This window comes from Myiozetetes cayanensis, unplaced genomic scaffold (assembly GCF_022539395.1).
Source record: "Myiozetetes cayanensis isolate MyiCay16 unplaced genomic scaffold, myiCay2020 scf30, whole genome shotgun sequence".
In the NCBI taxonomy this organism is placed as follows: domain Eukaryota; kingdom Metazoa; phylum Chordata; class Aves; order Passeriformes; family Tyrannidae; genus Myiozetetes; species Myiozetetes cayanensis.
In genome coordinates, this window is record NW_026087522.1 from 2,859,456 (window position 1) to 2,884,456 (window position 25,001).

At 58.6% G+C, this 25,001-nt stretch overlaps 3 protein-coding genes across 3 annotated transcripts; all 3 read right to left on the minus strand.

Moving 5' to 3' along the window:
• Window positions 1–46: 46 nt before the first annotated feature.
• On the minus strand, window positions 47–2,742 carry BRF2 (BRF2 RNA polymerase III transcription initiation factor subunit). Its single transcript, XM_050325771.1, has 4 exons — window positions 2,573–2,742; window positions 2,047–2,106; window positions 1,499–1,820; window positions 47–1,094 (listed from the first exon to the last, which is right to left on the minus strand). The coding sequence occupies exons 1-4, from the start codon at window positions 2,733–2,735 to the stop codon at window positions 278–280; spliced, it is 1,362 nt and encodes a 453-aa protein (XP_050181728.1). The 5' UTR covers window positions 2,736–2,742; the 3' UTR covers window positions 47–277.
• Window positions 2,743–3,563: 821 nt separating this feature from the next.
• On the minus strand, window positions 3,564–15,760 carry RAB11FIP1 (RAB11 family interacting protein 1). Its single transcript, XM_050325769.1, is given in 7 exon segments — window positions 3,564–6,295; window positions 6,937–7,042; window positions 8,104–9,324; window positions 9,326–10,291; window positions 11,208–12,015; window positions 12,218–12,657; window positions 15,438–15,760. Coding segments are annotated over 7 exon segments (4,083 nt in total). The 3' UTR covers window positions 3,564–6,076.
• A 4,109-nt stretch (window positions 15,761–19,869) lies between these two features.
• On the minus strand, window positions 19,870–21,661 carry ADRB3 (adrenoceptor beta 3). The gene is made up of 2 exons (XM_050325776.1): window positions 20,403–21,661; window positions 19,870–19,909 (listed from the first exon to the last, which is right to left on the minus strand). Exons 1-2 carry the CDS (start codon window positions 21,659–21,661, stop codon window positions 19,870–19,872), a joined length of 1,299 nt encoding a protein of 432 aa, XP_050181733.1.
• Between the last annotated feature and the right edge of the window lie 3,340 nt (window positions 21,662–25,001).

Here is a 25,001-nt window from a genome sequence, read left to right on the forward strand (position 1 = left end):
CTAGGGGGGGTTTTTGGACCCTCACAAACTCATTCTGCTGAAGGGATTACAAGTGGAAGGTGAGGCTGCCCTGGAAAACCTGGCACCTGCACTTCCATTTATTTCTGTCACAAATGTTAACATGACCCAAAGCAGTCACGCTACAAAAAAGCCCCATTTTGGTCCAGAGCACAAAGGAGGACCCAGCCCCATAAGCCTGTTCCGCTCTGTCCTTGGCAGGTTTCACACTTTTGGTCCCAAAACTGTCTCTGGGCCATCCTCTGGGCCCCAATCACCTTCAGGACCAGGCCTTGGCCTTCCTGAAGGACCGGATCTCCTCGGGGCTCCGCAGGTACTGCTCGATTTCGCTGTCGGAGATGGGCTCGTCGCCGGTGACGGGCGGGTCCGGAGCGCTCGGAGCTGCTGAACGCAGCCTCTTCCTGGGATGGATGAGGCAGGGTGGGAGCAGGGGCCTTGGGCACTTCCCTGCCAAGCGACAGCCCTTCTGTGCCTGGGGAGGAGAGCTGGGAGAGCCCTGGCCCAGGGAGTCCTGGTCTGTGGAGTCCTGGTCTGGGGCGCCCTTATCCAGAGAGTCCTGGGCTGAGGAGCCCTTATCCAGGGAGTCCTGGGCTGGGGTGCCCTCAGCTGGCAAGCCCTGGCCTGTGGAGCCCTGGCCTGAGGCTGCCCCACCCTGCTGCTCCTCCCCAGCCTGGCAGAAGGCGTTTTTCAGCAGGAACACGCGGTGCTGCAGCAGGTCCCCCACGTGCTTCACCACCGTCTTCTTGTCCAGGTGGAAGCCGCGCAGCCAGGCGAGCTGGGAGGCCATTCCCAGCAGGATCTCCAGCAGCTCCCTCAGCCTCAGGTGGGCGGGGGGAGGCAGATCCACCCCTGCCACCCTGCAGAACCGCGCCAGGGGGCAGGAGAGGCGGGCGCGGGGCTTCAGCGACTGCCACGCCAGGAACGCCGCGGCCGTCACCACGGGCAGGGGGTGCCGGCCCGTCACCAGCCACGTCTCGCTGGCCAGCTCCACGATCCCCATGGTCCGGGCCACCAGCTTCTCCTTGTCCTCCAGGAACGGGGCAGGGACGCCGGGCGAGGGCTGGAACAGCCGGAAGCTGCGGGAGCAGAGAAGCCTCGGTCACCCGGGAGAGGAGGCCGCAGGGAGGCCCTCTGGGACGAACACGCCCTGCCCCGGCCAGGGGCTGCTGCTCGTGGACACCAGGAGGGATTTCTTCATGGGAAGAATGGTTAAAACATTGGAATGGGCTGCCCAGGGAGGTGGGGGAGTGCCCACCCCTGGAGGTGTCCGAGGAAGGACTGGCCGTGGCACTCAGTGCTCTGGGCTGGGATCAAGGTGGGGATGGGGCACAGGGTGAACTCGATGACCCTGAGCACCTCCCTGCCCTCTCCAAACTGAGGAGGAAATCCCAGCCCAGGAGTGACGAGGGAGGCACAGAAGCCACGGCCCCGTGTCACACAGCTCAGCCCGGCCCGTGCCCCCTGGAAGGGGCCCCGCTACCTGCTCAGATGTGTCTTCACCAGGTCTGCCAGGCTGAGGGCGGGCACAGAGAGCCCCAGCTCCTTCTGCAGGCTCAGGAAGACGCCGGCAAACAGCTCCTGCTTGGCGTACAGGAGGGAGCAGACGGTGCCCATGGTCAGGGGCCAGTTGTGCTGGCGGCACGTCACGAACACGCAGCAGCCCCCCAGCAGCTCCTTCTTCTCCAGGCTGACCAGGTGGAAGGCAGGGAGCTGCAGGGCCCTCTGGAAGTAGGACACGGCCGTCTCTTCGAACACCGCCGGGAGCTGCAGGACCTTGCACAGGTCCTGGACCCGCCGGATCCCTGCGGGGAGACACAGCCCTCAGGGGTGGGATCGGGCAGCTTCTTCCCAGGATCCTGGAGCAGGCAGAGCTCGCCCAGCAGAGCTGAGTGCAGCACCAGCTGCCTCATTCAGGCTCTGCCACCAGCTCCAAAGGGTTTCACCGCTTTTTTTTTAACCGTTATAAACACATTAAACAAACTGGAGCAGCAGCCAGGGGGGCTCGGGGTGGGGGAGAAAGGCTCTTACCTCGCTGCAGGCAGCGGCTCAGCTGCTCCTTCTGCCCGGTGCTCTGGGAATAGGCCACCTCTGGAAACACAGGGTTAGGTCAGATAGCCCTGCAGGGATCCCAGGGGGACAGCGCCGTTTGGATTTGGGGCAACCAGGACCCCATGAAGCTGGATTCCAGCGATCAGAAGGGACAGAGCAGCTCAGGTGAGAGAGGGGCGGGACCCCCCCCAGGGCCCCCCATACACGGACCCAGCCAATGGCCCACTGCACTTAAAGCTCTTCTAAGAGATTTAAACGAGATTTCGACAGCCTCTTTCATTGACAATAAAGGATTCCACCCCACAGAGCCCTTATAAGAGATTCAAGCGCCCAGGAGCGGCTCATCAGCGCCTCGCAGCCCAAACCCCGGCAGGGAAACGCTGAGGGCCACGGAGGGAGCGGGGAGCGGCCGGTGCGACGCTCGGGCCGGCCCCGCGGACACCGGGAGAGCTCCGGGAGGGACCGGGATGGGGGAGACACCGCGGGCGCGGGGCGGGCCGCGTACCCCGCAGGTGCTCCTCCTCGCTGTAGGTGGTGGTGAGCAGCCCCTCGGCCAGGACGCAGCCGCAGGCGGCGCAGACCAGCTGCTGCTGCGCGTACAGCGCGTCCTCCACCAGCGCGGCCGAGCCGCACCCGGGGCAGCGGCCCCGCGCCGCCATCGCCGCCATGGCCGCGGCCGGACCGCGGCGGGGGGAGCACCGCCCGCAGCCAATGGCGGCGCGGCCCGCGGTCCGTACCCCACCCGCCCGCCCGGCCGAGCCGCCGCGTTCCGCCCTCCCGCGCGTTCCGCCGTGCCGGGGCAGGGGCAGGCGGCGGCGGCGCCGGGAGCCCCGCACGGACCCTCCGGGGACCGCTCGGGGCGATAACGGCGCTCTGGGCTGCGGGGGAGGCTCTGCAGGCTGATTTCCTGAGTCCCCGCTGCTCCCGGGGAGCGGGGACATCGCACCCCTCACGGGGTCACCTCACCCCTCATGGGGTCACCTCACCCCTCACAGGGTCACCTCACCCCTCACGGGGTCACCTCGCCCCTCACGGGGCCATTTCACCCCTCACGGGGTCACCTCACCCCTCACAGGGTCACCTCACCCCTCACGGGGCCATTTCACCCCTCACAGGGTCACCTCACCCCTCACGGGGTCACCTCACCCCTCACGGGGCCATTTCACCCCTCACGGGGACATCGCACCCCTCACGGAGCCCATCTCACCCCTCACGGGGCCATTTCACCCCTCACGGGGCCACCTCACCCCTCACGGAGCCGTCGCACCCCTCACGGGGACATCACAGCCCTCACGGGGCCATCTCACCCCTCACGGGGCCATCTCACCCCTCACGGGGCCATTCGGCTCTGCCCTGCAGAAACTCCCGGCTCTGCAGGTGCGGGCCAGCCCGCCCGTCAGGTTTCCCCACACCCTTGTTTGCCAAGGAGCTTCTTCCTCCTGCACGGAAAAAAAAAAAACCCTGCCCCGAAATACCTGGGGATGAGCAGAGCTGGTCACAAGGGCAGGATCATCCCTTCCCATCCCGCTCTTCCAGAATAAAAGCAACAGCTGGGAACAGGGTACACAGAACGCTGGGCTTAAGGTGGTTTTTTTATTTTTAGTGTTCCATGAAAACAAACAAACAAAAAAAAAAGGTGTTTAAAAACAAAACAGTACCTCGGGCTAAAAAGCAGAGAGAGTACAAACAGGAGAAATACATTCAGATCCTTCAATAATAATAATAAAACAGTAAGTTTGATTCTCAAGGCCCTTAAAGGAAATAAAAATGCCAGTCCCCCTCACACCGAAGGAAGGTTTTAACGAGCATTGCCAATAAAAACGAGGTCCAAGGCTGTGGAAGTCGAGGGCTGTGACCCCACACAGTGCTGGGTCTGCTCTGGAAGAGGCTCCAGCCACCCAGGCAGGCACAGCTCGGGGTCCCCTCCACGGACACAGCTGTGACCAGCCAAAAAAGCAAGCCAGGGGAGGATGTTACAAGTTTTTAAGGCTTCACCTGTGCTCAGAGCACCTGTTATTGCTTTGGTTTCTGTGCAGGCAAGGCTGGGATGCACGTCCTGGAATGCACACACCCCAGGATCCGCGAGATCCCCTCACCCCGAGGTGCCGCCAGCGACTGCCGTACCCAGAACGTTCCAGAACAAGCCCAGTCCTGCTCCCCTGTGCCCAGTCACAACCAGTGACACCAGGCTGGGTGTCTGACCCCGGTAAGTCACCGCCCCAAGGCACAAAGGGGCTCTCCTTTCCGACCCAGCTCAGAAACGCCGAGGAATAAAAGTCTAAAATCCACGTCTGTCAGTGAGGCACAGGATCCTCTCTTCCAGAGATCCACAGAGGCACAAGGAGGAAACAAATCAGTCCTTCATCTTCCTCACTCGAGAAGGCACGAGAAGCAGCAGCAGTTTCAGCAAGGCCGACCAGCACCACTCAGGATTAAACCACCCCCCTGCCTGCATTGGGGACCCTTCATTCACAGCAGAGAGTACAGGAGAACAGAGAGAATCCCCCCCCACTGCTCAAATAACACTAAAATGAGGAAAAAGAAGTACCTGAAGTCTTGGAAGACTCTTGAACTTAAGGCTTGTTTCAGGTTGAGCTCCCCCTGAGGGGCAGCTCTGCCAGAGAAGCTCCAGACTTTGGTAGCAGGTCAGTTTAGAGGAAGAAAAATGTCATTAACAGCACTTTTTTTTGATTTTCCTAATAAATGTTTACATCTCCAGGCAAATATATATTAAACTGCTCTTTGTTACAAAAATACAGTATTCGAGATCTCCAGTGGTTTCCAGTGGTTTCTGACAACTGCAGGCAGACTGCTCACAGGGTGAGAGCCCAGCCAGCTGGTCCAGTCCCTCAATAAAGTGCTTTGCTGTAGAAAAACTGAGTTAGAAACTCACCCCTGAGGCAGGGGTGAGAGCCAATAACCCAACCCCAACCAGGGGTGAGAGCCAATAACCCAACAGCTTCCAAAGGTGGGAGTGTTTACTTCCACAGAATTAAGGCTGGAAACTTGAAGCTTTGGTCCTCATGAAGCTCTGGTCCTCTGCTCCTCACTCTGTATTCCAAATTCCTTCCAAGCCTTTTATGGACTCTCCCAGCCCTGGTAAATCCCAGAGGTGCAAAGAGGCATCTGATTTTGGTTTTTTGTTTTTGATCTTTGACAAGAGCTCGCTTTAAAAAGAGGAAAAAAAAAAGAGAAAAAAAGCCACATTTAGTTTTCAGAGGAGGAGGAGGAGGTTGTGGTGGCTGCTCAGCAGCACTGAGCTGCTCCTGCTGTGGGGTGGGCAGAACAGCCCTGCCTCCACTGATTTAAAATGCACCTTTGGTCCAAATCCATTGCTGCCATTCCTATGGTAGAGATGTACCGTGAACATCAGCGTCTCCTACACCAAAAAAACCTGCCAACTTCCCCTTGGAGAGCTCTTTGGAACAACATCCACTTGATGAGATGAACTGAGATTTGCTTCTTCCTTTCCAATCTTTTAACTTAGGTTCAACTTTCAGGGCATTAATTCCTTTTAAATTACAGCTCAGGTCTGAAGCTGGGGCATCTTTGGACTTCTCCAGTGTAATTATTATTTTAAAAACAATCAAATCTTCAAGCTCTACTGTACAGGGCTTCATATTGCACTACAACTTCAGATACGGAAAGAAGAGTAACTGATCTATCAGAGCTGCTACAAAACAAAACCATTATAAAAAAAAAAAAAATCTTCCTAAAGGATCATCAGTGCCTTGCTGGGAAGCAAAACACATCAAAAACCCTCCTCCTTTCCATCACAACCAGCCTTTGGATTAATGCCTGGTCTTCCCAGACAGTGGGAAGAAAACAAAAAAAAATAAATATGATAAGGTGACTCCATTACAAGAGCTGAGATGGAACTACTAATCAACCCGAGAGTTGCTCAAGGCAGAAACAGGAAACAGGTCATTTTCCAGGGGCAGCACAACCTGCTCCACACCAGCTGCTCTGGGAGGAACTCAGTCCTTCTCCTCCAGCACGCCCAGACCCTTCACATCTTCCCAGCCTTTCTGTTCCCAGACACGGAAACACGGAGGATGTTGGGGGTCTCTTCCATCACCCTGACGAGCAGGTTGTCGATGTAGTCCTCGAGCTCCCGCACCTGCAGGTCCTTCCTGGTAATGGTGTCCTTCTGTTTGAGCACCAGCTGGATCAGCTCGTCGTGTGTCAGCTGGGCGTAGGCGTAGGCAGGGTCTGAAGGGTCGTATTTCTGGGGGAGAGAAGAAAGGCAGGGTCAGTGCTGACACACGGGCATTCCAAACCGGGAATGGCACCGGCCTGGGGGATTCAAAGCACCAGCAAATGGGTTTACAAACAGAAGTGGCAGAGCCACGGCTGCTCTGTGCTCCACCCCTTCCAAAACGCGATTCCTCCAGCTCCCAGAACGCTGCCCAGGCAGGGAATGTGAGCACAACAGGCTCCCATGGTGCCTCACACTGGATTTACGTGGAACCAGAGCACCACAACAAGTTTTCAGCTCGCTCAGAAGAGCAGTGTGCCAGTTTGAACCACTTCGTTCACATCCTCTCCCCTCACACCAGAAGGAGGCACTGCTGTTATTTCAGTTCTAGCCTCTCATGTTCCCCAGAACACCCTCAGAGACAGTAACAGGGCCCAGGGCTTTCCCTGCTGACCCAGGAATGCTCCCAGCCATTCGGATCAACTCTACTCCAGATCAGTTTGCAAGAAAATAAATATTTGAAGACTGTCCCCACCTCTAGGGGCTGACCAAAGGCAAGTTCACACCCAACATGGTCTAATAACCAGGGTTCTTTTTCTGCCCAGGATGTGAGATGTGAGCCCAGGCCAACCATCTGGAATACACAGTGAAAGTGCCACTTCCCTCCGTACCTTCACACTCATCTCCAGCAGCTTTTCGTTCATGGTGCTGATGACATTCAGGTTTTTACTCTGAGTCTTGTTTGCCATGGCATTCATGGGCTTCACAGGATGGAGTCTGCAAGGGGAAAAAAAGGGTTCCTGTTGTTTAGGCAGGACATGTAACACCAGCATGACACAGATCTCCTGGCCTAAAACAAATACAGCAGGAAACTGGGGAAGGTTCCTACCCTTCTCTGTCTCCTGAGAGAAAAGAGATTCAGCTTCAGAAGACAAGGCATTTCTAAGCTAGAGGGATTTTGTGGGTATTTTCCAGTTCTCTGCTATCTTTACTGACTTAAGGCATTGGAGATAAAGCAGGAGCAGCAGGAAGGGAAATACATCCCGAGTGTGTCATGGAAGGAAAGCCAGGATGGGCTACACGAGGAGGCAGAACACAGGGCAGCTTCTCTGATCTCAGGCACTGGTATTTCAGCCTGACCTTCCTAACCAGAACATATTTGTGGTTCTTGCAACACATCAAATACTTCCACTGTCCTGGGACAAGCGTGTTAGGCCTTTTCCAGTCTGAGCTGGCACCACAAGCTGCCAAGAAGTGCTGTTGTTATGTGCCTGAGCAGGATTTGCGTCACCAGTTTTAACACAGGAAGCAAATTTTACTTCTATATCTCAGTCAGTGCTGGCCCAGGGGTGTCCTGGACCCCAGGCAGGTGAAGCCCCCACAGCTGAGAGGTCAGGGGCACAGCAGGAGCTGCACCACTTGCTGTGATCACTCTGAGGAGCTCCATTCAGCCAGGAAATGAAGTGGTTTATCAGGGTGACCATTCTCCCACATCTGAAAAACGTCCCAGTTGCAGTCCATGTCCCCAGCTGGATGAAATGACCCTATTCACCTGCTGTACTTCCCCCAGTGGTTTCCCTGAGAGCTGTGATGAGTGGCTGGTCCCCTCTGGGCACCCTCAGGAGCTGCACAGATCCTTCTGGAGCCAGCAACAACCCCAAGCTGGGTGACAGCGCCCAGGCCCCGACAGATCCAGGCCCCAGAGGAAGTCAGGGCTGCCTGATGCCGAGAGCACTGCAGAGAGCAGCAGATCCAGCAGCTGGAGGGGCAGATCTGGAGGCAAAAGCAGAGCTCACACCTGCACAGAGGTAGCTGCTGTGACCCCCATGTGGTCTCACCTGTGCTTAGGAGACACGGTTTCCCCACCCCGCGGGGTTTGGTTAGGGAACGTTTCAGAGGGTGAAACCCGTGCCTGGAGAAGCCTCTTCTTGCCCGAATTTCCCGCTTTATCTGCGAAGCCCTCGGCTGTTGGCTTTTTCGGAGACTCTGCTCTACGACTCGGGGTGTCAGAGAGAAGGGAGTGAGAGGAAGAGGAAGGGTGGCAAGGACTTGAGAGGGAGGAAGAGGAAGCAGAAGGCTCAGAGAGGTCACGCTCTGCAGGCTCCTCAGCACCTGCACTGGTTCCCAGCTCTTGTTTCTCAGAATGACTGTTGCACTCCCCAGAATGAGACGTCACACCTAAGGCTGAGTCAGCTCCCTGGATACCGACCCTGGGAGCACCCATTCCAGCAGGCAGCACGGGTGATCTGCCTGGCTTCCAAGCAGCGGGAACTCCTCCTCCTTCTCCTCCTGGAGCAGCCAGGGTCATGGGGGCTGCAGCAGAGCTCTCCGAGAGCTCTCCCTGCAAAGGGGTCAGACCCTGGGGCTGCTCTCCAGTCCCTGGAACACCTTCATCACCCACAGTGACCCCACAGCTCTCCTGGCAGTCCCCCAGCAGCTCGTCATCGGAGCCCCCCTCCAGGATCACGGGCAGACTGGCCACCTTGGAGCAGCGGTCTCCAGGAACGGGAATGGCAGCCTGGAGACTCGTGAGACCAGCAGATAAATCATAATCATCTTCGTTTTTTAAAGGCCTGTCACCTCCAGGTGTCACTGGAGGAGGGACAGTCTCCGAGGAGCCACTGTGGGGGAGGCACCCACGAGCAGCTGAGGCTTCACCAGCAGGTAACAGGAGCCCAGGCATGGATTTTACACCATCACCACCCTTTAACTCAGCCTGGGAAACCGGTGGGCACTTCCTCAGTGCCACAGCCCTCCGTGGGGCTGGCTTTGGTGGGACAAGGACCTCACTGCCATCCCTCTCTGCATCTGCTTCCCAAGGGGACACTGAGCAGGCTCCCAGGGCTGGTTTGACCTGGGGAATTGAGTAATTTCTAGCCAGTGGAGCTGCCTGTGGCTCTAAGGGGGGTGCACGTTGTGCCCACTGCTCTCCAGCACAGACCTCCTGCTCCTCCCTGGGCTCGCTGTCACCAGCCTTGGAGAGAGATGCCCAGCCTGTGTCACCCCTGCAGGGCTCAGCGTTTGCACCAGTGACCTCCACAGTGGGTTTGCTGCTCCGGAGGGGACCTTGTGCTGTCCCTGCAGAGCTCTGCTCCCAGCTCACCAGCCAACCCTGCTCGCCCCTCTGCTGTCCCTGGACCCAACCCCCCGCTGGAATCAGAGTGCTGCTCTCCACCTTCCTGCCCTCCCAGACCTGCACCACCTGCTCTAACACCCTGCAATCCACCCAGGACAAAGAACACGGATTCCCCACTGCCTGGCTTGCAGCTTTCCAAAGAATCCTCAGCGTGAAGCTGGGGAGAATCGCAGTGCTGCTGCTGAGCCAGCCCAGGAGGGTCAGAAGGGAGATCAGACAAGGTGCCAAGAGGGTCTGGCCCAGCTGTGACATCACTAGTTACAGCCACACCTGCAGAGCCCCCTGAAGCATCGTGAGCAGGGTGTCCTGCTGAGGAACAGTCCCCACCACGAGGAAGGCAGGAAGGGGAAGAACCAGCGGCACTTTGGAAAGCTGGCACACCTGACTGCCCCCCACGCTTGGACACGAAGGGATTGTTGTCTTTGAAGTGACAATCAGAGGGGAGGGAAGGTGTGGGTGGGACAGACAGACCCCGGGAAGCCCCCACAGCAGAGTTCTCAGGACCCTGCCCCCAGTCAGCAGCAAAGGGATTATTACCCCTGGCAGAGACCTGCCCAGGAAGAGGTGCTTTGGGAACAGGGGCTGGAAGATGATGGGATGAAGGGAAAGGGGCAATCCCATCAGGATCCAGGGCTGTGGATGCCCTGTCCCACTTGGGAGTAAAGGGGTTCTTGCCATTCCAAAGCTCTGCAGCAAAAGCAGGAGAAGTGAGAGAGGCAGAAGAACTAGTGATGTTTTCAGAGTCTGGCACTTGGACCTTCTGCCCCCTTTGAGAAACAAAAGGGTTATTGGCACTGCTGATATGGTGCACAGAAAGAAAAGCAGGGAGGGGGTCAGGTGCAAGAGTAGGAAGCGTGGCTTTGGGTTCCTCCTCTGGAGACAGGCCCAGTCTGCAAAAAGGGACAAAAAACTCGCATGTCACTTGCGGATGCAACACGAGGCAGGAACAGACAAGCTTTAGCACCAGCCTCCATCAGCTCCTGCCACCGGGGGTGAATTATACTTGCAAGAGACCTCAGAGCCTGTCTGAGAGACTTTATATCCTTCACTGCATCTTTACGAAGGACTTTATGTCATTTTATGTCAGAACTCTTCTGCTGCAGAGCTTGTTTTTGTTGCTTTAGGCACCATCTCTTTGCACCCCAAGCAGGTTTATTAGTACATAAAACACTTCATAGGCAAGAAATTTAAACATGAGAAGCACTGAAAATGAGGAGCTAGGGATACACACAAACCACAGCCTTATTAGTAGGGCATCCCTATAGATATATATAAAACCCCAGACACACACAATTTATATATATCTGTGTATGAAGGATAAAGGAGCAGAATTTCCGAAAAAGCCTTGGTGTACAAATCCACACAAAATCCCTTTGTGTTGCTGTGAATGATGCCAAAAAGCAGAAGGGCTCCAAGGTTAACCTCTGGAAGACCACAGCCAAGTAGAGAAGAGGGAAGCACAGATGTTAGAACAGGCACTTCTGACCCCAGGGAGGTTCCAGTCGCACAGCTCAGGCAGAGTTAGTTTTTGCAGGAGATCCAGCGAGAAAAACCACCCCTACAGTACCTACACATGTGCCTGCACTCAGAGAAGCACTACTCTGGCATCACTCACAAGGAGCATTCCTATATCCACCTGTTCTTCATACCCACAAAGAACCTCAGAGTTATTTGCTGCCAAAGCACCCAACGCCAGCGTGAATCCCGCGGGTGCCCGCAGAGCCCAGCTGTGGCAGGACACAGCCCACACCACCACCCTGCCACCACCACTGCCCATCCCCATTCCCATCAGCAGCTGGGACTCACCTGGGCTTCACCGTGGGCTTCACAGCTTTGGTCTTGGCCGGGGCAGCAGCTTTTTCAGGTTTCCGTTCCTCCTCACCAGGGCCGAGCGCCTGCTTGTTTGCAGTGGTGTCTTCTGTGCTCTGAGTGTCTCCTGATGGGTCCCCTCTGCCCAGATCTGCTGGAGGTTCAACACATTTGGCCTCCTCCTCACTGCTCTCTTCGGGAATTTTGTTCTCCTCGCTCTGCAGGGTCCTGTCGGGAATATTCTCAGCGTCTCCGGCCTTCCCCGCCTCCTTCTTCCCAGTGACCAGGGAGAGCAAGGCAGACTTTTTGTGGTCTGGCTTTTTGGTCTCCCTCCCAGCCTCGGTGCTCGGGGGAACGCTGGTGTCCAGGTGCTCCTCGCTGCTCAGCAGTTTGTACGACGGCAGAGTCATGGATTTGAAGGTCTCCAAGGACGTGGACCCAGAGAAAGCCTGACTAGGAGAGGTTCTTCCTGTCTCTTCAGGTGTTTTGGTGGACCTGGAATACAGGTTCTCCTCTGAAGCGAAGAGCTGCTTCCTCCTGAAGTTGAGAGGAGAGGGGGAGGAGGTCGGGGTGTTGTCCTTTGTCGTGGTCTCTTCCATATAAACGTGACTGCCGTTGATGCATAGGCTAGACTTGGAAACGGGATCGCTTTTGGATTTCAGGCCACTGAACAAAGAGAGCCCTTCCTTCTTGGTGTGGTTAGTGGTTCCTTGGGTCAGCTGCCTGCTGTCCAAAAGGGCTGTTTTACGAGATTTAAACAGAGGAGAAGGAGCTGGCTTCTCTTCCGGTGCATTTCCAAGGGCTCCTGGAAAAAAAATCAAACAGGGAGAAATTCAAGGTACAAGAAAAACCTTTCCTCCAGCACTTGCTGCTGACAGCCTCAGTGCCAGGAGGGGCTTTCCATGGATTTGTTCAGAAAGAAGAGTTTAATTAGTGCTGTGGAAAGTGTAGACAACCCTTTGGAGAAAGGTTTTGTGCTCACCAGCTCAGTGAGTGCCAATACTCACGTTCAGAGGTTGGAGAGGTCTCAGACTCCTCCTCATCCCACTGTGGCTGGAAGTCGCTGGGCCGAAGCCGAACCTTCTGGGTGACAGGCTGCTGTGTGGGCAGGACTGACATGGACTGGGACAGGGTCTTCTGCAGCCCAGGTTTGGAGAAGAGCGCTTTGAACTTGGACTTCTTCTTTTCCTTCTCGACTGCCTCATCCTCGCTGTCAGCGGGCGAGTGGGTGGTGCTGGGCACGATCGCCGACGCCGTGTCCGAGAGGCCGCTGCTCCTCTTGCCCTTGAGCTTGTCTTTGAGCTTCCCAAAGGGAGAGCGAGGCTTGTCCTTCATGGACAGGTCAAACATGCTGGCTGTCATGCTGCTCCTCATGAACTGGATATCCACCTCGATCTCCCCTCTCTCCTTTTCCTTCTTGCCCGGTTTGGAGCGAAGCTTGTACCACCTGCAGCAACAAGGAGACTTCTTTTACCAACCAGTTCCCGAGGCACGGGTAATTGAGAACACAGAGCTTGCTTATGTTTGAAAAATCAAATCAGCCTCCAGTGCAGGAAAAGAAAAGCCTTTAATCTTGAGGCGACGTCACGGTCGCGGCCCCAGGTGCCAAGGAAAACATTCCTTATCGTAAACAGAAAGTTATTGGTAAGGTTTGGTCTGAAACCCAGATCAGGAGGGGTTAAAAAGAAGGAAGAGAAACAGAAACACAGCATGGAATTCCTGTATTTCAGCTCAGCCACTCTCCTCTGCCCTTTCATCTCTCCTCCTGACACTGGCAGAGGCCACGGCTTTGAAGTGGGAGCCCAGCGCAGCCTCAGTACCAAGAGCTGCACACACGTCCCACGCCCTCATACCTTTCATTCCAGCTCCTTAATGCCTCTTAAGCCAAGGAACCCCTAATCAGCAGGAGAGAGCCAACCCCAGCCCTGCAGAGTGCTGGGGATTTCCACCACCTCCCCCAGCTCGTGACTGACCAGGGAGCACCAGGAAGGACATCTGCTCAGACAGAGCCACGTCCCTTCCCAAAATGCGGCTCCAGAACATCAAGCTCTGTGTGGTGAGTGCTCAGGGCACCCCAAACCACAATCCCACCATCCACGTGCCCTCAACCGCCACTCAGTGACTCTCAAACCACATGTGGGCCAGGAAAGAGAATTATCAGCACCGCACACCACTGGGGTTTTGTCTCTTGCTGGAGCCACAGAATTCCCAGCTCCACGGAACCCACAGGAAAGGCTGCCTGGAAAATGGGGGTTTCTTCCTCCTCACCAGATGGAACAGGAAAATTATGGAAGGAAACAGAGCATGCAAATGTGCCTCACCATCAAATTTGCACCTCGAACTCTGAAAGTGCACTGGAAGCAACAAGAAAGAGAACAGGAAAAGGCAATTTGCTCCAGAGAAAAGTCAAAAGTAATGAGGATTACCGAAGGCGATGGATTCAGGAATCTGCTACAATTCAGAGGGATATACAGAAGAAAATTCTTCCCTGTCAAGGCGGTGAGGCCCTGGTTGCCCAGAGAAGCTGTGGATGCCCAATCCAACCTGGCCATCCACAACTTCCAGCCTGGAGTTGCAAGGTACTGAGGGAAAGGATTTTATCAAGAGACTGAGGCTTTGCCCAGTCCCTGAAGCTGCAGCCTGGGAATCACAGATCCTTTGCCTTTAACATGAGCCAGCACTGGGCACTTTTGTTCCAAACCCGTGGTTTCTAGGAGCATCCTGCGCTCGCAGGGCTTCGGTGCCACAATTGATCCTGTGTGCTCCCTGCCCGGGAGCAAACGACGTGTTCAGCAAAGGCAGCTCAGCCCTGACCAAACACAGCCCTACTAGAAGGAAATTATGGACTGATAACCTCCAAAACCACAGAAAACCCACATTAATGGCATTGATCGTGTTCGTGAGCACCTGCAGATCCACGTGTATTTATTTTCCAAATAAAACCAGCCCTTTGCAGCCGCACATCACCACGGCAGCCAGGACAAAACGGGCTTCGAACAGGAAATTGAGGGCTGGAAACAACCGAAAACATCGGGAAATTTCCCCAGGAGCACCAAAGCTGTGTTTTCTTTTCTCCTCCCCCTCGATTCTCCTTTGCCCAGACAGACACAAAGGCACCCGCTGGGGGCCCGAGGCGCTGGCCCCGAGCTCTGCTGACCGAGGGCACGCTGGGCTCTGCAGTGTAAACACAGCACTGCCTGACACAGCCTTAATGAACCCACGGCCTAATTAAGCCTTGACAAGGGTCGACAGCTTCGTCAGGCAAGGCAGCAGCTCCTGGCCCTGCTCAGGTGAGCCAAGGGAGGAAGGTGACTCACCGGCCACATTACAAGGCTGCTGACTCCCAGTAAAACCCTCCCAGAAACCACCCCTGGATTTCACCGCCCTGCTGTTTATGTTCAAAGCAGCAAGTGTGACACAGAGCTGGAGCTGGACATTAACGACCCCGGCTCGGTGTCCTGCTGGCAGCACCGAGGGCGGCCCGTGGAACATGGAAATATCCACCCTGACATGCGCCAAGTGTTTATTAAGGAAAAATAAATAAGCAGCTGGTGGACCCTGCACTCATTCCCCGCTGCAGGGAGGCAGCATTCCGAGGACACCAGGTTTCGGGAGCCAGCCTGGCTGTTCCCTGTGTACAGTGTCAGCACACACATGGAAATAGCGAAGAGTCAAACCTAAGGACCAGGCAGGACTGCCTGGAAAAGCTCTGGACACGTTTCCCCAGCCTCTTCCAGGAGCTGTAGGGGGCTCATCCACACTGGGGGAGACCCTGCCCCAAGGGGTCACCCCATGGGCACTTAGGGGGCTTGAGGGGTCCCCGTGGGGCATGGGTGTCCCCCAGGAGAACCCCAGTCCCCTATGGGGCATAAGGATTCCCGATCAGATCCACACACGCCTGTGGTGCACAGAGGTTTCCACGAGGATGAGGAACATCCCAAGGGGAACTGGGGGTCCCCACAGAGCACCAGACCCCGGAGGGGCTCAGAGGGCCCCTCTCAGCTTCCTCCCCGGACCCCGTGGGGCGCAGAGTCCCCTCTTCATCCCTCTCCCCAGCTCCCGTGGAACGCAGAAGCCCCCGTACCCCTCCTCCTGGCACCCCCCAACCTCTCCCCATCCTCCCTGGGACACAGAGGGTCCTCCCCATCCTTCTCCGCGGGCCCTGTGGTGCCCAGAGCATCCCACCCTGTGCCTCCCTTGGTCCCCCCCGGTGTCCCCCGGTCCCACCTGGTGTGCCGCCGCCCTCCGTCGTCCCTCAGCGCCGCCAGGTCCACCTCGGCCCGGCCCAGGAACTTGTCTGCGCCGGTGAGGGCGCGGTGCAGGACGGTGAGGCGGAGCGCGGGCCGCGGGGGCAGCTCGAAGGTGGCCTCCTCCCGCCACAGCGGCTCCCCCCGGCACCGCTCGGCCACCGACGTGCGGAACTTGTCGCGGCCCAGCGCCATCACCGCGTACGCGTCGCTGCCGCCGCCGCCCGCCGCCTTGGAGCGCAGCCCCCGCGCCCGCAGCACCGTCACCCGCGCGTGGGTGGGCGCCCAGCCCGCGGCAGCCATGGCGGGAGCGGGGCCGGGACGGGACCGGGATGGGATGGGAATGGAAGGGGACCGGGAGCGGCAGCGGAGCCGCCCGGTGCGCCCGCCCCGCCCCTCTCGCGAGAGCGCGGGGTGGGCGGGGACTGGGAGGGGCGGGGTGAGTCATCCAGGTGTGCACAGGTGTGTACAGGTGTGTACAGGTGTGTGTGTGCAGGTGTGTGCACAGGTGTATGTACAGGTGTGTGCACAGGTGTGTGCACAGGTGCATGTACGGGGATGTGTGTATGTACAGGTGTGGGATGTTACAGGTGCATGGATGTACAGGTGTGCACAGGTATGCAGGGGATGTGTGTATTTACAGGTGCATGGATGTACAGGTGTGCACAGGTGTGCACAGGTGTCAGTGCAGGTGTGTGTACGGGGATGCGGCTTTGTGCAGGGGCAGGGCTGCACGTTGATCCCAACAGGCACATCGGAGAGATTCCTCCTGGAACACAAGGACCGCTACCTGGCAGGATAACTGCTGCCAGGGCTGTGCAGGGCACTGTGTCCTACCTGAGGAGGCAGAGCAACAGCACAGTGCAGCCTTCCTCCTCCACACATGCTGGAGCTGGAGAGGCCCCAGGACCCCTGTCCTGGCCGCAGCCCACAGCTCCCCAGGGGCTGCTCACTGCCCAGCCCCACATCAGAGGCATGTGTGGAATAGGTTTTCCCAAGAGGATGCAGGGAGGGAGGGACAGGAGAGCAGGTGACACAGGAGCACAAGAGCACAGTCCAGACTGACCCCAGGGTATTTGCACTTTCCCATTTTTATCACCAAAAAAAAAGGAAAAAAAAAAAAAGCATTTCTGCGAATGTGGGAGCAATAGAGGGGTCAAGGAGAGGAGACAAGGAATGATACTCAAAGCCCAGACAGTTTGTGTGCCCCTGCAAGGATCTGTGACATTTGGCACAAAGCACTGGCAGGTTCTGGCAAGGGGTGTCCCCACCATCACACCAGCTCCACTCAGACCTCTCTGAGCTGCCCCTATTCTACCATCCCCCATCACCATCTTCATCTCCCACATCTTCCTCCGAGAGCTCTTCCTCCTCCTCTTCAGAACTGACGTCATCTTCCACTGGGGAGAGAAGAGGCAGGGCTGCAGTGGGGGTGGCCCTGACCAACCGAGGGGGGTGAAGCCCCTCGGCTGTAAATCCCATCCCACGAGCAGGAACACGGACACCCTCCCACCCCACAGCAGGGAAACTGGCACAGACCACCTTGGCCAGCCCACAGCTCCCAGCAAGCACCAACTGCCCCCTGAGTACCCTCCCTGAACCCTGGGGCAAAGCAGAGAACACAGGCTGCCACAGAAGCTGCCATGGGACCCTCAGCCCACGTGCCCACCCTGACCCCGCAGCTTGGTGACACTCACAGGTGACAAGCTGCCCGCTGAGATAGACTGGCCCAGACCCACACTGGAGCACGAAGGTGACAGGAGGGACCAGCTCCAGAGCTCTGAGGCTGATCTGCAAAGAGACAGAGCTCAGAGACCCCCTGAGCCCAGCGGGAGGTGATGTTGTCACCCCACGGGCACCCTTACCATGGGCAGCACCGAGCTCCGCAGCGTGGCGATGGGCACCGGCCTGTGCTCCCCGGAGGCGTTTTTGGAGTCAACAGCCACCACGTGCAGCTCGTCCCCGGCGTCAGCCCCCAGGCAGATCTGTGGGGCCGAGCAGAGAGCTCGTGGCACGGAGCTGCCAGCCGGGGCTCCGGCAGCTCCTCGGCAAGGCCCGGATCTCACCGTTCTCAGCAGCACCAGGTGCTCCAACAAGTCCTCAGCCTCCTTGACCACGCAGCTCCGGGCACCCGCGCCCAGCTGGCAGCCTGGGGGATGGCACAGCCTGTGCTTGCACAGCTGCCCCCTCACAGAAGCAAAGGGGAGGCTTTCCCAGCTGGACACTCCAAGGGAAAAGGGGGCTCACACCCAGCCTGGCTGCCTGCAGAGCACAGCCACTGTCCCCCCACTCACTCCTGCCACCAGGTGCCCCCAGAGCATCCTAGGGCTCACCGCTCCGTACCCCACAGTTCAGCCACGGGCCTCTCCTCGGATAGCAGCAGGGAGAAGGAAAGCGAGGTGTCCATCCTCCACAGCAGATCTGACACCAGGGACCAGCTCCTGGGAGACAAACAGCAGAGAAAGCAGCACCCACAGAGGAACAAGTACCTGCTACAGCACCAGCTGCTAATAAGGGGAAGGGCGATCCCAGGGAGGTGAAAGCTGGGAATGCAGTGCAGGTGGAGACAGGGGGGTAGGTGACACCAGTGCACCCACCACCCCCTCACATTCCCCAGCAGCACCCAAAACCCATCTGAGCCCACTTTAGCTTGATTAGAGCCTTGCCAGGGGGACCTGCAGAGCCCTGGGCCCCCCATTCCCTGGGCCAGCCCCCCTTTGCCTCTGCAGCGTGGGGAATCACTCATTTACCCATCTTCAAGGGTGTAAAAGAACACCTCGTGGGCTGCTTTGGACTGCATGGGAGGATGAGGTCATGTGGGCTAGGGGACACACAGAACCTGTTTGTGCTTGGGGACAGCTGCTGGGATCAGAAATGAGCCCCCTGAGAGCCACCAGAGCTACCAGACTGGGGAGGTCTGAGGCTTTGAAATGGGTACACTCACCATGAGCTGCTTTTATTCTCTTTATTTAGTGATTTCATCCTTGCAGGGTGTTAAAAGCAAAACACACCAGGGGAGAGTCCCAGCAGGGCAGGCAGACCCTGTGGCAGCCCAGGTCCCAGTTCCCGTGCAGAAGCTGGGATTTCCCTGGCGCCAGGAGGTGGCACTGGGCACCTCTGTCAGCTCTGCCTGCCCTTTCAGGGTGTAGGGACATGTGGCAGGGCTGGGGGTTGGCACCATGGCACGCCTAGAGCCTGGCTTTTCTCTGCCAGCCACAGCCCCTGGAAAGGGGGATGCACCCCCTGAGCCTCAGACAGCCCCCCAGGAGCTGCACATGGAGCAGCTGCACATGGAGCAGCACCCTCTGCTTGGGACGAACTTGGAGGCATCACAGAGACTCAAAGGTTTATTTCACACAGCGGGGGGGGAACAAACCAGGACAAAACCTGTACAGTCACTGCCATGATGTATTTACACCAACTCACGCCCACAGGTGCTGCGTGGCAGCGTGGGCAGGGCACATCTGTGCACGTGTGGGATGAGAATCCACCTCCCCTCCCATCCCCGGGGCAGCACAAACATGGAACCTGCCCCAAATGAGAGGGAGGAACTGCAGGAGACCTGACAAGGTCATAATTGCCTGGTTTGAGAAGTCCTTCATGCTCAGAGCTCTCCTTGCTCCCCTGAGCCTTTCCTCTGCCGAAGGCATCGCTGCAGCTCCTGGGATCGCACCCAGCCCTGGAATGCAGCAGCTGGGCAGGGATGGAAATCCTTGGAAGGGCCTGTGCATGCAGGAAGCTCTTCTCCCTTCCAGATGGACTGTCTGAAACTGGCCAAGCCCAGGATGATGAGGCCGTTCATCCTTCAAGAGAGCAGAGCTGCCATCTCCACATCCCACTGACAGTCTCCACATCCCACTGCCAGCCATGCCAGGAGCACCCTGGGTGGGAGCTTGTCCCCTGTCCACACATCCCTGAGGCCACGCTGCCCCTTGGCAAGCAGCTCCAGAGCTTTTCCCCAGCTCCAGGTCTCCAACACCAATGGCACAGAGGAGCCGGTGTTGTCCCTAAACCACCAGCGTTCCTGAGGGAGATCTCCCTCCTCTCCAGGTTGGTGCGTGCACCAGAGGGTCCTTCCAGCACCGTCACCCCCGGTGCTGCTTCTCCGTCCCCAGCCCTGCAAAAAGAGGGTGGGAGGTGACAAAGGGTCACCCACCGGGCTCAACTGGGGACAGGGACCCACGGCCACCATCCCAGCAGGCACAGAGGGGGATTCAGGAGCACCACACACAAGGTCTGGAGCTCCAGTGAGCCAAGGAGGCAGCGGCCCAGGCTGACACTGGGCTCACGTGCCCAAAACCGTGGGTTGGCCACAGGCTGCGCTCCCCAGGGAGGGCAGAGGAGAGGCCGGAGGGGTGATGGCCCAGCCGGGGGAAACACTCACTCTCCTCCCTGCTCTCGGCTGCTCCCGGTCAGACAGACGGACCCACGGGCATGCCTCTGCCAGCAAACCTGAAACAGAGCACAGGGGGTGGGAGCCCAGACCCTTCCCACCCCTCACCACCCCGTGTTCTCATCACCGGTGAATCCCAGGGAACACCTCTGGCTCCCCTCTCTGCACACTGCTGCTGGCAGGAACCTCTCCTGCCCTCAGGCATCAGAAGGGGTTTTGACCAGAGAAGCACGGTTAAAATCTGCAGTAACCAGAATAACTCCAATTTTGTCATACTAATAGAAAAAATTCAGAGTGGAAAAACCCCACGCTGTAATGTGGAGGTGTTTTAGGGAAACATAACAGGAAAGGGCAGTGGTTCCCAGTCCCAGACCCCAGCACCTCTCCCATGCACCCCAGGGTCTGCCTGCCCCCCCAGCTCAGGGGTCTGCCTGCCCTCCAGCTCTGCACTGCGCTATCAGACCATGGACCCACCACTGACAGCCCCCCCAGTCACTCCCCAAAGGGCTGGACACCCTGAGCCCCTCCAGGCAAGTGCCTGCCGGTACCTACTCGTCAAGCTGTGAGCACAGCGTGGTCTGGGTGCCCTGCGGCCGGGACTCGCCCAGCGGCCGCTGCCGGTGCCCACTGCCCTGGGCCGGGGGCGTCTCCTCTGTCCTGCTGCTGCTGCCCCGAGCCTCGCCGTCCTCCCCGGGGCACGCAGGGGCCACCTTGCTGTCCTCTGGGGGGCCCCCCCGGGGGCTGAAGGCACAGGGGGAGCGCTGCAGGTCCTGTGACACGGCGTGGAGCCGGCGGTCGGCGCGGCGCGGGCAGCACAGCAGCTTGCGGAAGGCGCTCCTGAAGTCGGGGCTGCGGCAGTAGATGATGGGGTTGAAGGCTGAGTTGACGTAGCCCAGCCAGTTGAGGAAGAGGAAGAGCTGGTCCGGCACCAGCTGCCGGCAGAAGACCTTGATGATGTTGGCCACGAAGAAGGGCAGCCAGCAGAGCGTGAAGGTGCCCATGATGATGCCCAGGGTCTTGAGCGCCTTGTGCTCCTTGATGGCCAGCAGGCAGGACGGCCGCCTCCGCCGGCTGCTCCGGGACGTGGGGCTGGGGGGCTCCTGCAGGAACCTCACCTTGTCCTTGCCGATGAGCTGGACGTGCCGCGTGGCCACGGCGAAGACCCGGACGTAGACGAAGATCATGACGAGCAGGGGCACGTAGAAGGAGATGGTGGAGGAGACGATGGCGTAGGTCATGTTGGTGACGAAGTCGCAGCAGCGCGGGTCGTCGTAGCAGCGCGCCGCCTGCTCGTCCGCCCCGTCCCGCCACCAGTGGTTCATGATGGGCAGGAAGGAGATGAAGGCGGAGATGGCCCACACCAGGCACACCACGGCCCGCGCCCGGCCCTTGGTGACCAGCGCCTCGTACTGCAGCGGCGAGGTGATGGCCAGGTAGCGGTCCACGGCGATGGCGCACAGCGTCTCGATGCTGGCCGTGACGCACAGCACGTCCAGCGACGTCCACAGCTCGCACACCGTCGTGCTGTAGGGCCAGTGGCCGCTCAGCAGGATGGTGGCCCCCGGCGGCACCACCAGCAGGCCCATGATGAGGTCGGCGCACGCCAGCGAGGTGATGAAGACGTTGGTCATGGTCTGCAGCCGCGGCGTCTTGGCGATGGCCACGATCACCAGCAAGTTGCCGGCCACGATGACCAGGACGGTGAGGCTGAGGGCGGCCCCCAGCACCCACTGCCGGCCCAGGCTGCCGGCCCCGCTGCAGTTGCCGGAGCCCCCCCAGGCGCTGCCGTTGCCCGCGGGGAGGGGGCTCATCTCCGCCGGGCTGGGGGTGCCGGCCCCGCGCCCGCCGTGCGCTCCCCGCCGCGCTCCCGGCGCAGCCCTCGGGGCGGACCGGCGGGGCCGGGTCCCCTCCGAGCCGGAGGAGGAGCCTTTAAAGGCGCGGGGCGGCCCCGGGCTGCCCGCTCCGGACGGCGAGGGGAGAGGAGCGGGCGGCGGCACCGCCTCCCCCCAGGATGGGGTATCCCGGCCCGTCCTGCTCCCCCCCGGCATCCTCACCGGGAGCCTTTCTCCGTGCGCTCCAGCCCCTCACTGTGCCTTCCCGTCCCTCTCCGTGCCCTCCAGCTCCTCGCCGTGTCCCCAGTCCCACCCGTCTGTCCTTGTTCTCTGCACACAGCAGCCCCTCACTGCGTGCCTGGTCTTTCTCTGTGCATCCTCAGCCCTTTGTGCCCCCCTCACCAGTGTTCTGGTCCCTCTCCCCACACCTCAGCTCTCACCCTGCCTCTCTTGCTCTCACCCCTCACTGTGCACCCCAGGGCTTTGCTGTGTCCTACTCCCCCTGTGACCCTCTCCCTGGGCAGGGCAGGCTGTCCCTGGTGGGGACAGTGACCCCCCTGTCCCCCCTGAACATCAGCAGAGGGATGGCAAGGTGACAGCTCTGCTCCCAAAGACGACGCCCAGGGCCACAGTCACTGTTTCATCTACACATTTATTGCCTGAACCTCCTTTCCAGCATCATCGCTTCCCCTCCTGAATTTGGGTGGGTGCTGATATCTGGAGACCCCCAAGACCCCCACCCACACTTCCTGCCCCACTCACACATGGCAGTGGGGAGACACCAAAAATCTGGAAGGCTCTGGGGGCCTCCAGAGCCTCATTGCTGCTCCCAGGGCCCCTGGACAGACTCCAGAGTGGGTCATTTCTTTCCCTATCAGCTATTTATACAAACACTGGAACTTTTAAGACAGGCGCTCTCCAAATGTGGCATTTTGAAGTTTCAGCCAAATGTGGGAATGTTGACAAAGAGGAAAAAAATATGTGTAAAAACGATCTGGTTGGCATTTCTTCCCATTCATGAGCTCACAAAGCAGAGCCCTGGTTTTACGAGCCTGATCTTTACGAGGCTGTTTTGGTTTTTCAAAGCCCTGAGCTGAGGGATTGATCCAGCCCTGCTCAGCTCCCAGCCCCAGCATTTGCTGCTGGCTGGGGCCAAGCTGGGAATTGCAGGGAGGTTTGTCCTGGCTCCAGGATGGTGCATATGGTGTGTGCAGGGGTGTCATCATCTGTCTAAAGTGGCTGCACACCTGATTCCAGCGTGGATCAGCCCACGGAGCTGGATTTGTGTTTGGAAAGTAAAGCAAGAGCACCAGTGGGAATGTCCATGGATAAATGAGGGCTTTGGGCTTGGGTCCACGGAGCTGGCAGAGGACAGGCACTGAGCAGGATGCCCAGCTCTGCCACCACACTGCTGGCTGACCAGGGGCTGGTGGCTTCCCATCCTTCCCTCCTCTTTCCATCCTCACCTCCACTCCCCAGGTAGCACCCAATTCATGCCCGCCTGGCAGAGCTGGGCTGTGCACTGGCTCCTGGGCACCACAGGGGCTGTAGGACTCACCCCAGGGGTTTTCCCACATGTTTTCCTGCAGGCAGTCCCTCCTGGCACTTTCTGGCCATCCCCACCCCACTGTGCCCTGCAGGGAGCTCCCAGGGACTGACACACTGCCTGCAGCGGGACAGACACAGCCGTGTTCCCCAGGGGCCAAGCAGGCATCCAACCCACCCTCCTGATGTCTTCTCTCTGGAATTCAAATCAGCCTTTTCCTCCCACTCCCAGGCAGGGGAGCTCGGGGCCCTCCCCGCTTCCCAAGGAGCAGACAGGACTGAGGAGAGGAAGGGAGAGTCCCAGGCCTTTCATCACTGCAGGGGAAGTAACATGGCCCTGTATCTTTGTCCCAGTTTTACAGCTGGAAAAACTGAAGCACAGAGGTGCTGGGTCTTGCCCAGCCCTGACCCCCATCCCCACTGCTCCAGAGCCCTGACCTGAGCCCCTGCAGGGATGGACACTCTTTCTGCTCCCTCCAGCCCAGGGCTGTCACCAGGGGAAGCATCCTCTCCCCTTCCCCATCCCCATAACCACTACCCTGGCCCTACCTGCATGGCCACTGGCGGCAGGGGAGGCAGAGCCAGCCCTGGCAAGACCCTGTAGGAAGTGCTGGCCAGAGGGTCAAGTGTTGTTTAGAAAACCCTGGGAAAGTGTGTTTATGCCATGGATCAGAGGGGCTCCTCTGGCTGTTGATACAGAATAAACAATGGGTATTTAAAGATACTCCTTTATACATAGAGAGCCAGGATGAACTGGGGAAGATCCCTACTTGGGGGGAGATGGGATGCAGGGAGCAGGCAGTGCCACTCTCCTTGCTGGGCAGCCTGGTGCCCATGGATGTGTTTGGAGAGAGGAAACAGATGCCTGAGCTGGTCCCAGACACATCTGAGGGCTCACAGGCTCTGCCTGGCCACGGAGGCCGAGGGGTGAGAGCTCAAGCAGCAGCTATGGATAAAACAAAAGCTTTTTATAGCTGGGAACTCGCTCCCTCCCTGGCATGTGGCTGCATACTCGGAACAGGACAAGAGATAAACCCATCACACGGCAGAGTCACAGCGGTGTCGCTGCTCGCTGCCATCAGCACACTGACAGTGGGGACACCCAGCGTCCCCCTCTGCCCTCTGCTTCAGCTTCCTCAGCTCCCCACCAAAGCAGGGGGTCCTAAAGCAACCCCAGCCCTGCAGGTGAAGGCACCAAAACTGCCCACTGAGCCCTCGGAGGTCTGTCTGTCCAGCCTTTCCCCAGAGCGTGGGTGCAGGAGGCGGAGCAGGGAGAGGCACAGCAGCACCCAGGGAGATGCAGCTCAGCTTTGCAGCAGCACCAGTGGGTGCCAGAGCTGCTCCTGAGCCAGGCTCGTGTTGCACAGCGTTGCCTGTGCAATGAAATTCCAAGACAGAGCTGTGCTGGTTCGAGTCTCCAGCCCAGAGCAAAGGGCAGGGGCAGTGGAGGGGTTCACCCCCACAGCCTGGAGAGTCACAGACACCTCTGGGATGGCACCGTGCCCCCACAACCCCTTCAGGACTCATCCCCCCCCAGGTTCCCAAAGAGGTTTTCCCAAAAATCCTCACACACTGTAGGAAGGTGACAGCACCTTCCCCCTGCCCAGAGACCCCACAGTCCCCTGGCACCCCGTGACACCACGTGAGGCTGACGAGACACCCCCTCTGCAGGAACCCCCCAGCCCACAGCCACCCACGACACAGCCACACACCCACCAGCACCTATACCTGGACAAGCCACCAGCCCTGCAGGACCGCCAACCACAGAGCCACC